General features: G+C 46.3%; 1 protein-coding gene across 8 annotated transcripts in view; it reads right to left on the bottom strand.

Annotated features, from left to right (window-relative positions):
- The window catches only part of PER3 (period circadian regulator 3), a gene marked incomplete at its 5' end in the record, with an annotated part of 41,341 nt that overhangs the window by 10,992 nt on the left and 15,998 nt on the right, over nucleotides 1–14,351 (bottom strand). For all 8 annotated transcript variants that reach the window (XR_008426350.1, XR_008426352.1, XR_008426353.1 and 5 more), the window contains 5 exon segments: nucleotides 19–140; nucleotides 4,383–4,515; nucleotides 6,518–6,644; nucleotides 7,365–7,493; nucleotides 8,615–8,720. Coding sequence is in view for 4 of the 8 variants with exons in the window: in XM_053920140.1 (XP_053776115.1) it covers nucleotides 19–140; nucleotides 4,383–4,515; nucleotides 6,518–6,644; nucleotides 7,365–7,493; nucleotides 8,615–8,720 (617 nt within the window).

Here is a 14,351-nt window from a genome sequence, read left to right as displayed (position 1 = left end):
GAAAGGCACTCCTCTTACCTTGCAAAGCCTGGACATCGTCTGCCTTGGGGTGCTGTCTGTCTTCCTCCGAGGATGACGTGGTGTTTGTGCAGGATATGCACTTCCTTTTCAAAGCCGGGATGCTGTAGCTCTTCAGGTATCTGCGACGACAAAGAGAGGTCAGGTAGTCTTACCTGGCCCCTGACTTTGCCATCCCCCCCTGTTTTTTTAACACCACTTCTGGTTGGGATGGACTGCATCTCCTTTTATTAAACAAGTAAATGGAATACATTTGACATGTAACATTGTATCGGTTTAAGGTGCGCAGCATGTTGACATATTAACATACTATAATATGACTGCAGTTATAGATAGGTATCACCTTGTACAATACAGTATCTTACTGTGTATAGTCATTATACTGTGCATTACATCTCTGTGGCTTATTCGCCACTCATTCTAAGTTCGTACCCTTAAACACCATCACACTTGCCCCCATGCCCAATCCCCTGGTAACCTTCATTTTATTGGTTTTTTTTTTTTTACAAGTTTAACTTTCTTAGATTCCACGTATGTGCTACCATAAGAACTAGACTTTCTGTTTGACTTACCTTGCTTAGTGTACTGTGCTGAAGGTCCATCCACATTGTTCCAAGTGGGAGGCTGTCTTCCTTTCTCTTGGCTGAATAATATTCCACTGTGTACATACTGCACTTTTTAAAATCCATCTGTTGATGAGCATCTGAGGTGTTCCCACAGCCTGGCTATCACAAATAATGCTGTCCCAAAACACAGTAGTACATGTATCTCGTCAAAACCCTGTTTCCGTTTCCTCTGGGTTCAACCCCGAGGTTGAACTTCTGAAGTGTATGATAGATTTCTTTTTAATTTTGGATGAGCCTCCATACTGATTTCCACAGTGGTTGGACTAATTTACATGTCCACCAACATTGTGTAAGGGTTCCCTTTTCACATCCTCACGGCACCTATTGTCTCGTCGTCTTGCTGATACCCACTCCGAAAAGGTGTGAGGTAATAGCTCATTATTGTGGTTTTGATTAGCATTTCCATGATGATTAGAGATGTCGAACATCATTTCATGTGTTGGTTGGCCATTTTGATTTCTTCTTTGGAAAAAATGTCTATTTAGTTCTTCTACCCATTTAAAAATCAGATTTTTGTTGTTGCTGTTGACTGACCCCTTCGTGTTTTTTTGATATTAACCCCCATCTGCAATAGTGTTTACTATCTAAAATCTCCATTCTGTAGGTTGTTTTTAAATGTTGTTCTTTTGCTGTGCAAGACGCTTTTGAGTTGGACGCCGTTCCACTTTTGGACTTCTGTTGTTGTTTGCACTTCTGGCATCGTATTAAAAAATCATCGCCAGGAACAGCATCAGTCAGCTTCTTCCCCACGTTTTCTTCCAGGAGTTTTATGGTATCAGGTCTTATGTTCTAGTTTTTGATCTATTTTGAGTTAACTTTTCTGAGTGGTATTGGATGGGGTCTAATTTCATGGTTTTGCATGTGTTTCTTCAATTTTCCCAGCATGGTATGCTAAAGAAACCACCCTTTTCCTATTGGGAGTTCTTGGCTCCCCTGTCAAATACTAGGTGAATGTATTATACCTGTGTCTACGTCGGCACCATACATGGCATCGATGTGTTTGTGTGCATACTGATTTTTCTTACCATAACTTTGTAGTGTCGTTTGAAATCTGGACGTGTGACACCTCTGGACTTGTCTTTTTTCCTCAGGGTTGCTTCGGAGTCTTTTGTGACTCCACGCAAATTTTAGGATTGTTGCTCCTATTTCTGGGAAGAATGCCTTTGGTGTTTTGATGGGGGCTGCACTGAACCTGTAGATAGCTTTGGGCAGTGTGGCCGTTTTGACAATATTAATTTTTCCTACCCACGAACATGCGATGTCTGCATTTGCTGTGTCTTCCATTTCTTGCAGCAAAGTCTCGTAGTTCCCACTGCACAGATCTTTCACTTCCTTGGTTAAATTTATTCCTATGTATTTTATTGTTTTGTAAACGAGATGATTTTCTTCCTTTTTTTCCAGATGCTTCGCCATTAGTGTAAAGCAGTGCGACTGACTGCTAGGCTGACTTTGCAGCCCGCCGCTTTACTGACACCGCTGGTTAATTCTGACAGCTTTCTGACGGCCTCTTTGGGATTTCCTATATGTAAGATCAAATCATAGCAAATACTAACAATATTACTTATTCCTTTCCAGTTTGGATGCCTTTTATTTCTGGACTTTCAGTATTATATTGAATAGGAGTGGTGAGAGTGGGCACCCTTGTTACTGACCTTAGAGAAAACACTTTTCCTCCACTGAGTGTACTGGTAGCTGTGGGTTTGCTGTACATGGCCTTTACTATGTTAAGGTATGTTCCTTCTATACCCAATTTGTATGTTTTATTTTTTTTAAATCATAAAAGGATGTTGTATTTTATCAAATGCTTTTTTTACATTCTGGGGATGAATCCTTGCATTCTAGGGATAAATTCCACTTGCTCATGGGGTATAACCCTTTGAATGTATTATTAAACTTGCTAATATTTTGCTGAAAAGCTTTGTATCCACATTCATCAGGGATACTGATCTAGTTTTCTTTTCCTGTGGTACCCTTACCTGGTTTTGGCGTCAACATAGTGCCAAATGCTCTCTCTTTCCGGAGCACCCATTATCCTTACGTTGGCTTTTGGAATGGTATCTGATAGCTCTTGTAGGGTTTATTCAATTTTCAAAAATCTTGGTTTTCTTTCTTCTTCAACCATAGTTATTTCTAGATTCCTATCCTCCACCTCATTAATTCTTCCATCTGACCTGTTGTATTTCCACAATGCATTCTTTTCGTTTAAAGATTTTACTTATTTAGAGAGAGGGGAAGGACTGGAGAAAGAGAGGGAGAGAAACATCAATGTGCAAAAGACACACGGATCGGCTGCCTCAAATGTGCCAACTGGGGACCTGGTCCGTAACCCAGGCATGTGTCCTGACTGGGAATCAAACCCACGACCCCTTGATCCACAGGCCAGCACTCAATCCACTGAGCCACACCAGTCAGGACTCTGATGTATTCTTCATCTCATTTATTGAGTTCTTCAGTTCCAGAATTTGGTGCTTTTTTAGAATTTCAATCTTTTTGGTAAAGCACTCCTTCTATTCGTTAGCTTCATTCCCGAGATCGCTGGATTGCCCTTGAGTTTTCCGGTAGCTTGCTGATTTCTTCATACAGCGGAGATTGCACTTTTATCGGTTAGATGGCAACAGCCACATCTTTGGATCTGGTTATTGGAAAACTGCTATTTTCTCTTTGTGATCCCCTTGCCGTGGCGTTTCACGGTGTTTGACGTGAAGTGCCCCTCTCCTGCCCTGGAAGTAGCAAACCCCTTTCTTATTTAGGCAAGGACTTGTCACTTTGTTTCTAACAGTTTAACACGCCCAGAAAGTGGTGCTATGGTAACAAGTTTTGGGTGTGCCTTACCAGTGCTAAGGTTGGGAGCACATACCTTTAAAAAAGCTGCCAGAAGGAAAAACCAAGTGCAGAGCAGAACGGGAGAACTGTGTACTCAGCACTGGGGCTTTAGGTGGGCCCGTGGCCTGAGAGAGGGGTCCTCAAGTCCGGGGTGGGGGCCCCCAGAGGTTCATGGACAGTCCTCTTGCCAGAATCCCGGGCAGACATCTTCCTTCTGTTGTCTTTGCCTGCCTATGTCCTTTTCCTTTCTATCACTGTGGTCTCTCCTCATAGAGCAATGGATTCCTCCAACTTCAGGATGCCCAGCTGGGCCAACCCCCGTCTACCATGCTCACTCTCCATCTCCTCTACCAGGAAGGCCGTGCGGGCCCCCTTCTGGATCTGTTGCTGCTGCTGCTGCTGCTGCTGCTGAGGGCCCGCCCGCCCGCCCGCCCGCCCGCGTGCAGGCGCACAGGTAGGCCAATCTCCCGCGTGTCCTGCTATGCCGGGCAGAGGTGCTTTCTCACAGTTAGGATGGCCAAGAAGTTGACAATTGAAGGAGAGAGAAAAAGGATGATGCTGACCGTGTACTTCTTCCCTGATGGCATCTTCCCCGACATCCCGGCCTGAATTGCCGCGGGGCTGCCTCTCTCCTACTGTGGGGGGAACTGATCTCACAGCATTAAGACCTGAAAAGTGCAGGTCTCCTCTTCTCAACCATCCAGTAGCCCCTTCAAGAAGGAATGTGTCTTCTAATTTTTTGCATCCCCCGAAGTGCTGAATGAGTTATAAACTATATGTAGTAAGCGAGAAGTCCCTAATATTGATTTATAGTGAAAAATCAAGACAACAGCTATAAAAAATTATATAAAGGCTTCACAGACACAATGTTATGCTTTTGGAAAAACTACTGTTATCAAAACTTGTGTTTCATACCTGATAACACTATCAATGCAGTTTATCTGCTGATAGGATGGGCTATGCTGATCTTTTCTCAAATCCTCACAAGACTCAGTGTTCACGCTATTGTTTTTCAATGTCTGTAAAGATGAAAAGGCCTTCTGCTCACCTAAAAGAGAATGAAAGTATGTACAATTAAAAATAATTATTCTTTTTTAAAAAAGGTTTTATTTTTCCTTATTTTTAGAGAGAGGGGAAGGAAGGAAGGAAGAGAGGGAGAGAAACATCCGTGTGCCAGAGATAATTGGACCAGCTGCCTCTCGCACACCCCAACCAGGGACCTGGCTGGCAACCCAGGCATGTGCCCTGACAGGAATCAAACCAGCGACCTTTCGATTTGCAGGTCGGCGCTCAACCCACAGAGACACACCAGCCAGGGCCAAAAACACATTATTCTTGCGAACATGTACTTATTCAGCAAAATGAAATCATGGTACTTCAGAATAAATACATTCCATAGAGTATCACACAGCTATTAAAAATGAGCTCAGTTCTAAATGCACTGATACGAAAAGATAGCTGTATGATTATTTTCTAAAAGCAGAGTGAAACAAATACTTGGGGCAAAGATTCTCAAGGAATGAAGCCACTGGGCAAAGGGCTGGCGACCTGAAACCACCTGCACGATGGGGCCGTCCTGGCACCGAGAGTGGGCACCGGGTGCCGTGCGCGTCCTAGGTGTCGCCAGGAAAAGTGCGCAGCACGGCTGTGTTGGCTTGGTGCCCAATGGCACTTCCTGTGATGCCCGAGGGTAGGTGGTAAGAAAGTGAATACAGCAGGAGGGGACAAAGGATTTCTACCCTGAGAACACACACAGAGGTCAGGACATGACACTGTGGCCCTGAAGTGAGGCCCTGGGCCAACGCAGAGCACACAGCACTGCCGGGACCAGGCCATAAAGAAAGCACTTCGAAAACTTAGATTTTAAATCCGCCCAAAGAATTTTCTCTGCCAAGACATGGGATAACGACGCACAGCAAGACAGACATTTAAGATGAACTCTTGAGGAGAGAGGGAATCCGACAGTTTCAAGGGACAGAAAAAGCTGTTATTTCTACCTGGCACCCTCACACACAGAAGGCTGACCCCACCAACATGAGAGGGGCACAGCGCAGTGCGGGCTCGCTAGTCCGGAGGGCGCGCTGCCGGCCCTCCTGCTGTGGGGGTCACGTCCAGTCCTGACGCACGGCAGTGGTCACCGCCGAGAGAGGGAAACTCCCCGCTACCGTGTGGACGGACAGCGGTAGGGACCGTGCAGCATGTTCAGGTGCCCAAACCTGTAGCAACTCCCAAATTCACATTAATACTCAGGGAGGAAAGTGAAGGGGAATCAGCTAAATTAGAAGTTAATAAAATTGGATGTCTACCTTACTGAACTCTCCTCTGCCACATAATGCAAGTAGGTTAAATTTTTCAAAAGAATGCCATTTTCACGACTGACCCAATTATGCAGTGCTGCTTAAGTCATTATTTGAAAAAAGTATAAATATATAAAGAAAAATGCCAAGATTTTTCATTTAACTTAGGTCGTAAGTGTTCTCCATTTGTTTGAAATGACAGGAAGGGATTAGTATTTTAATATACTTTATTACCTAAAATGTATTCTCAAATGAACGCTTGGTTTACAAACAGCTCATGAGGGGGAATCTACGAACATGCTGGTATCAGAAGTCGATTCTTTAGAAGTATATTGCAATTATGTTTTTTAAGATTTTATTTAATTTTTAGAGAGGAGAAGGGAGGGAGAAAGAGAGGGACAGAAGCACCAATGTTTGAGAAAAACACCAATCGGTTGCCTCTCAGGTGCCCCCAACTGGGGACCTGGCCTGCAACCCAGGCATGTGCCCTGACTGGGAATCGAACCAGCAACACTCTGGTTTGCAAGCTGGTGCTCAACTCACTGAGCCACACCAGCCAGGGGAAGCAACCACACTCTAGTGCCCTTGAGTTTTCAGCACAGCCATTGCTGCTGCCATCATCATCAGCATTGTTACTACCCCAGCAAGTGACTCTCGAAGGGGCAGCATGGCCTCACGGCCCCACGCTCACACACTCACACCCCACATCTGTGCAGAAGAGTGCAGGGCGCACCAGGTGCCCTGCTGACTCACCGCCAGGCTGTCCTGGGCGCGTCCGCAATGCTTGCTTGTTGGGTGATTTGGTCATTGACTCGATGTACAGCTGCTGACCCAAATTTTTAATTTTGTTTACACTGGCATAGACCTGCTGCAAAGTCAACTTAGGGGAAAGAATAAAATGTGTTTCAAATATTTTAAAATGAACATTAAAAGGCACATAACAAAATACACTTAACTTCTGGTTCTCTGAACACATGGTGATGAAAAGCGAAGCAACGACCTGAATCAGTTGCCCACTGCACCACACAGTACGGACAGAGCTAAGTCGGTCTGCTCCCAGACTGACCACCGTCAGACGCAGGGACGCGGGGGCTGGGTGAAAAAGGCGAAGGGTGTAAGCAGCAGAAAACAAACAAGCAAACAAAAACCTCATAGACACAGATGCAGCATGATGACTACCAGAGGGAAAGGGGGTGCGGGGAGGGAGAAAGGTGTAAAGGGGTACAAATGGTAATAGAAAGAGACTTGAAGTGATGAAAACAGAATAGAGTGTACAGATGATGTGTTACAGGATTGTATACCTGAAACCTGTATAATTTTATTAACCAATGTCACCCCAATAAATTCAATAAAAAACAAATAAATAAATCTCTCCGTAACATGCTAATATTTAGAAAGCACACTATTAACCCAAATATCACTTTCCAAAGATGGTATTTTCTGTTCACAGTTTCCCAAACCAAACAGATGAGAACCTCTGCTACCAGGGAGGGTCTTCACATTAAAAGCATGACTGAGAGGCTGCGTGCCGAGCTGCAGAACCGGTACTGTGACCCAGGTAACGCGACAGGGGGGACAGGGAGCACGCCTGCCCACTCACCGGCTCCTTCTGGGCGTCCTCCCCGCAGGGCCCGCTGGACTCACTCGAGGAGGCCACGCTGACGTGCTGCTCCTGGGACCCACTGCTCCCCAGGCTGCCGTAGCCGCTGGACGCACTCATGTGAACTGGCTGCGAGGACAGGGGCCCGACTTGGGGGTTACTGGCCACGTGGAGGTTAGAGTTAAGCATCAGCCCTCAGAGCTTATCTAAGTCATCACACAATGAAGACTAACATTTCTGAAATCCTGTATTAGGTGTGTGAAGGCTGATGCTTTTCACCCTAATGCAGACATGAGAAACATTCCCCTCTTGTTTCCGTAATTTTCAAGGGCAAAATCTAGTTTTCTAGTCTAAGCAGGTATTTCTGGAACAAAATTTTTTTAAAAAAATAGGCAGGTAGCTTGCTCTTCAGGCTGCGTGCAGGACAGACAGAACAAACGAGATACTCGGCGCAGCTCTCCCAGGAGTGCCCCCCACCGATGCCGCGCGAGCCCTGGAGGGTTCCCCTTCAGCACCTGCTTTCCAAGTTTGCTCCTTGACTCTCTAATGGAAGTCATTTTTGGTATCTGTTTTCAACAGGCAGTTTTTCCTACTTCTGCCTTATAATAACCAGACACTGAGACTGGCCAGCCCCCTCCCCCACCTTGAAAACTGGAATTATTCTAAAAAATACTCAAGCCAAAACCCAGAGGTTGAACACACTGGTCATTCTCAGAATACAAGAAGACTTCTCTCACTTAGAATAACTTCTCTGTCTCACTGTTCACTGTGACTCACTTTTGTCTGAAAACGAGTTATTACAAAATGTTCTGTGTATTTAATGCAGAAAAAGGGAAAAAAATATTAATAAAATTTAATTTAAAACCATTAGAGAGGAAGACAAAAAGCTCTGGAATGCAGAGGGTAAGGCCTTCTCTTCGCAGTTTATGTCTGTGAAGTGACTTTACTAAGACAGAATACTAATATAAAACACTATCATGGGAATTTTGTATTGTTTTTTAAAATCATTTTATCTCCGACCGGTGTGGCTTGGTTGGTTGGGAGTCATCTGACAAAGCAAAAGGTTGCTCGCTGGTTGAATCCCTGGTCAGGACACAAGCCTGGGTTGTGGGCCAGGTCCCTGGTTGGGGGGTGTACAAGAGGCAACCGATATTTCTCTTGTATTGACGTTTCTATTCTTCTCTTCCTCCCACCCTCCCCCCTATCTAAAAATAAACAAATGAAAAATTTTTAAAAACCTCTCATTTTACCTGTAACAGAAGTTTGTGAATTTGTTCTTGTAATTCTGTTATGTCTTTGTCATTGTCGTCTGTCTTTTTTATTCTGGTAGCAAAAACATCCTCATTCAATGGACTCCTGCAAAATACCAAGTAAAGGTTGAGCCAAGCAGTGTAAAATTCATTGCCAATGAAGTATAATGCGGTTTTTTTTTTTTTTTTAAATATATTTATTGATTATGCTATTACAGTTGTCCCATCCCCCCCCCCACTCCACTCCATCCTGCCCACCCGCCTCCCTCCCACATTACCCCCCTATAGTTCATGTCCATAGGTCATACTTATAAGTTCTTTGGCTTCTACATTTCCTACACTATTTTTACCCTCCCGCCGTCTATTTTCCACCTATCATCTATGCTACTTATTCTCTGTACCTTTATCCCCCTCTCCCCCTCCCACTCCCTTAATGACAACCCTCATGTTCTAGTTGTTTGCCTAGTTTGCTCTCGTTTTTGTTTTATGTGTGGCCGTTAATAACTGTGAGTTTGCTGTCATTTTTACTGTTCCTATTTTTGATCTTCTTTTTCTTAGGTAACTCCCTTTAACATTTCATATAATAAGGGCTTGGTGATGATGAACTTCTTTAACTTGACCTTATCTGAGAAGCACTTTATCTTCCCTTCCATTCTAAGTGATAGCTTTGCTGGATACAGTAATCTTGGATGTAGGTCCTTGCGTTTAATCTTGGGTAATGTAATTATGATGTGCCTTGGTGTGTTCCTCCTTGGGTCCAGCTTCTTTGGGACTCTCTGAGCTTCCTGGACTTCCCGGAAGTCTATTTCCTTTGCCAGATGAGGGAAGTTCTCCTTCATTATTTGTTCAAATAAGTTTTCAATTTTTTGTTCTTCCTCTTCTCCTTCTGGCACCCCTATAATTCGGATGTTGGAACGTTTCAAGGCGTCTGGGAGGTTCCTAAGCCTCTCCTCATTTTTCCAAGTTCTTGTTTCTTCATTCTTTTCTGGTTGGATGTTTGTTTCTTCCTTCTGGTCCACACCATTGATTTGAGTCCCAGTTTCCTTCTCATCACTATTGGTTCCCTGTACATTTTCCTTTGTTTCTCTTAGCATAGGCTTCATTTTTTCATCTGTTTTTCGAATAGATTCAACCAAGTCTGTGAGCATATTGATAACCAGTGCTTTGAACTGTGCATCCGATAGGTTGGCTATCTCTTCATCGCTTAGTTGTATTTTTTCTGGAGCTTTGAAGTGTTCTGTCATTTGGGCCATTTTTTTTTTGTCTTGGCGCGTCTGTTACTTTAAGGGGCGGAGCCTTAGGTGTTCATGGGGGCGGGGTAACGCTGGTCGCTGTGCTGTGACAATGTACATGGGGGCGGGGCCGAGAGGGAGCAATGGCGCCTGCCTCACTCTCCTCTGGATTTCAATCTTTCACTCCGATACCCACAATCAAACTGGGCCACTCTGGTGCTGGTTCCCGAGTAAGTGGGCCTGTGCACACTCTAGGCCCCTGTGGGTCTCTCCAACGACCTCTCCTGTGAGGCTGGGAGTCTCTCCTGCTGCCGCCCCAACCCCCACGGGCGTTTTCAATCAGAGTTTTGAGGCTTTATTTCCCTGAGCTGGAGCCCTGGGTTATGTGGTCTGCTTCTCTGCCCGCCGTTTGTCCAGTTTCTCTGTGGGCGAATGTGGTGCCGCGGGGTGCTACCCGTTGCTCTGCCTGCCCGGCTCTCCGCCACTCTGAGTCCGGCCCTCTGGGTTTATCTGTGTAAATGTGGGGCCACAGGGTCTGCTAGTGCTCGGACTGCCTGCGCCATTTGTCCCACACTCCGCCAGTCTCAGTCCCGCCACAGCCACTCGAGTCCTCTCCACCCCGGTGCCCGTCTCCGCCCCTCCTACCAGTCTGGATGAATGGTTATTTTCTATTTTCTTGGTGTTGGCCCCCCTTGCTGTTCGATTCTCTGTCAGTTCTGGTTGTGCGAGGAGGCGCAGTGTGTCTACCTACGCCGCCATCTTGGTTCTCCCGGTTTTTAATATTCAAATAATAAACCTATGTTTCTACAAAGCCACTCATTGACTCTGAATACAGAAACTATGAATCTAAAATTCTATTCACAGAGGCAGAGAAAGCACTGATAAACACATTAGCAGGCTTCTTTAGTCTCTCTGTAGCTATCTTTCTACAGTTGTTTCCGTTGTTATATGAATCTAAAATCAGTGGCAAGGAACCTCCTCAGCTACTGAAGTATCTTCAACAGCTCATGAGTCCTCCCCCCCAAATTTGATTATGTTAGCCATGTTTACATATACTTTTTTAAATTGTGATGAATCACTCTGTACTCCAATTGAGAAACATTTTCAGAAGAGCCAAAGTCATCTTATCCTCAGGTTTTATACAGAGGTCCGCTGGGAAATGGCTCTTGGCAGGGCCCTATAGACCTTTAACATGGGGAAGAGGGTAGGCGTTTGTTTCCATTCCTGCAGGTCCTGTCTGGCTGCCAGCCAAAAGAGTAAAGCCTTATCATGAGCGGGACAGATGTCCAGATCCGCGACCTGGAGGCAAGAACCGATCAGCTAGCAGGCCAGATGGCCCAGCCGACACTGAACCACCAGAAGGAACATGGACATCCACGGCGTCAGACACAGGTCTCAGTCCGCCAGCGGAGAAGGATGGGGCCTACCCCAACGACAGGAGCCGAGGCCCAGGTGCCTCCTGCGGAGAGCAACGACCCCCCAGCGCCCCATAATGTTTCCTTTAGGTGTGCCCCACTACCTGGGGAGACACCAAGGCTCTTAATGCTCGTGCCGAGGAGATTCTTGCTGAAACAATAGTAGAGGACACCCCGGAGAACAAGCTTATCGCTTACCTAACAGTGCTGTCAGCCAATTCAGCCTGTCCTTATTAACACTTCATGCTTTCCTTTAAAGGAGCAACTTTATGCTCCTAAAAACTCGTTCAATGGGCTGAATTTACAAGTTTGGGTCCTAGCAGCCCTTGGGTGCCCCCTTGTCTTAGTCCTTATTTGTGCTTTACGATATATATGGAGGTTGTTTTCTTGAGATTGCATTCAGAAGAGCAAAAAGTAGGTTTTGGAAACTTAACAACTACAATTGATTTCACAAACAGAAAAGGGAGAGATGTTGGGAACTGCCGTGCCTGGTTTCAGAGACTGTAACCCTCCATGGCGAAGGCTGAGTGAGAGACCTTGAGACCCTAAGCCACTAAGGAGACAAAGCTTATCTCCCTGGCAAGAGCACCACCTCTGCCCACTTTACTTCACCCTGCCTGGCCCCCAGTACATGACCAGTTAGCCAATGATGGGTAAGATTCCTCAAGGGAAGGACAACCTAAGACAGGCACAGTCATGAGGGGGCCCTTAGGGAAGGACTTGGGGGGCTATGGAGAAAGGGGGTGATAGACCCTTGCCCCTCGGCTTTGACGTGGCCTGAGTCCTCATTCTATCTGCAAGAAGTCTCCTAATCTCTTGGCTACCTCACTTCCCCTGCTCAACTTAAGCCCAAAACAATGCAGGAGGTGGGTACACCCTGTGCTGGTAAGGGCGGGCTCCCTGGGGCAATCAGATCTGAGAAAGAACACATAAAATCCTGTGAAACCTGCTTTGCTAATACCCTCAATTTAAATGATAAGGGTCCAAGCATGAAATGAGTTTGTTTCCCCAAAGGTTTATGGTCCTTTAGCTATCTGACCCTGACTCAGAATAAGCCCTCAGAGATCTTTGAATGGTATCTATTTGAGTATTACTGCCTGACAATGATTGATGAACTTTCCATACACGCCCTGTATTCCTCTGCAAATTAAGCCAATAAAAGCCTGTCAAGGCAAGGGTGGGGGTGCTCTCCTCTTGAGAGTGGCCGAGGCGCTCCGAGGCACTCTCCCCTTTAGAGAGTGGCCGTGCCATCCCTTTTCCTCCACAGGACTTGATAGTCTGTGTGAATTTGTCTCGTGTCAGCCACAACACTGTGGACACTGCTTGCCAGTGACTGCGTCAAACAACTACTGGTCGCAAAATTTAGCAGGAACTGTCACCCGCTGTAGGAATTCTAGGACCCCAGGTTTGCCAAGCAACACTGAATGGCTGAAGCACCTAACGACTTAAAGCCAGGTAACAAAGATGCATTTGCAACACACCCTACTGCTAACAATGTGGCTGTCAGAATCCCTCCAAGTCTTATCTATGCTCAAATTCTACAGCATTTTGCATTTCCTACCTGCACACAGTGAGAAGACATGACCACAGAAGAACAAGGAAGAGGCCTGATGCCTCTCTGGGAGTGGGCCAGCTCTACAATACATGGTGAGAATAACCAGCGCTTTCTAAACCCCACGATGAGCCAGGCACGGTGCCAATTGCTCTATCAGGTACTGTCTGCTTCACCTGAGGTGGACGCTTGTGCCAGGTCACCTAGCTGGCGAGGTCTATGCAGGGCATCAGGAAGGGACCAGACATGCCCCCATAGACCGCTCTTGCTATCTCGCTAAAGCAAGCACTGTGAAGGAGGTATACTGAGTCAGATCCAGCATGCCTGAGTCCTCGCAAGCCCTGGAAGCAGGAATGGCCCTGAGGTCAGAGTTCACATAACCAGGCAGCAGTGGGGACTCGGGAGCCAGTGTGGGGCTCCCCCGCTGTGCCGTCCTGCGGCTTCTGCAGCGAATCATGCAGCTCTGTGCCCTACGGACCACAAGGCTTCCCCAGACAGAAATCATCACACTGCTACAGCAGTGTCAGAAAGGTCGTCCAGAGGAGCTCCACCTGCGGCCAGTGTGCCCTTTGTGTCTATTGGCACAGTGTTGTGCATAAGGGAGAAACTGCACTTGCGTGCACAGCTGGACACACGGTGGCTTTTACGTAATCGTTGGGTCTGTCACCGTCTCTCCCTGTGGGGTCAGGCCGTCCTGCGTGCTGTGTTCTCCTCTCCTGTGCCCACGGCAGTGTCTGGCACAGGACAGAATGAATGTCAGTGGAGGATCAGTCTGGGAACCGAGCACTTTGGACTCATAATCTACACACACCCACACTAGGGGCCTGGATGGATGTCTCCCTGAGGTGTCTGCATTTTCTTTTTCAAGTAAAATTCAGAAATGGAAACCAAACAGATGGATTTATGGTAGGAGATTTAGATGTTCCTACTTGTGAAACTTCGTACAAAACAAAGGTGTCTCTTTAATCAGTAATAGTATGACTCAAGACGACTGCCACACGGGTGAGAGCGCGCAGCTGTCACTGAAGAGGGCTGGTGCAGGACAGTGACTGGCGGTGGGGAGAAGACCGGCACCCGGCCTCCCTCTGCGACTCCTCCACAGGCCCGGGCCAGTGACTCTAGTTCCCCCACTACAGATTCTTCTGTGAAAGGGGTGCTACCAGCACCTAACCTGCCCGGACACAGGGCTGCTGGGAGGGACACACAGAGAGATGGGGACGGTCCTTGCTGAACTCTCTCTGAGCCCCCTTCCCCTTTCAACTGTCACACTGTCCTAAACCCTGCTGACCTCTATTTACTGCCTCTCCACTGCACGGTGGGCTTCGTGACAGTCACGTGAACGTCTGTCATCTCATTCTCAGGGTCTAACACAGTCTCTGTAACAGTATGTGATCTGTAAATACTTATTTAAGGAATAAATGCATTAAAATAATGTAATGGATAATTACTGTACAAGAGAGTAATACTTATTAGACTCTTGAGTTCTTTCCCTTACTTAATCCTAAATCTTGAGATGTAAATATTGTTGTAATATATAT

This window comes from Desmodus rotundus, chromosome 3 (assembly GCF_022682495.2).
Source record: "Desmodus rotundus isolate HL8 chromosome 3, HLdesRot8A.1, whole genome shotgun sequence".
NCBI lineage: Eukaryota > Metazoa > Chordata > Mammalia > Chiroptera > Phyllostomidae > Desmodus > Desmodus rotundus.
This window is presented reverse-complemented; position numbering and strand designations above follow the sequence as displayed.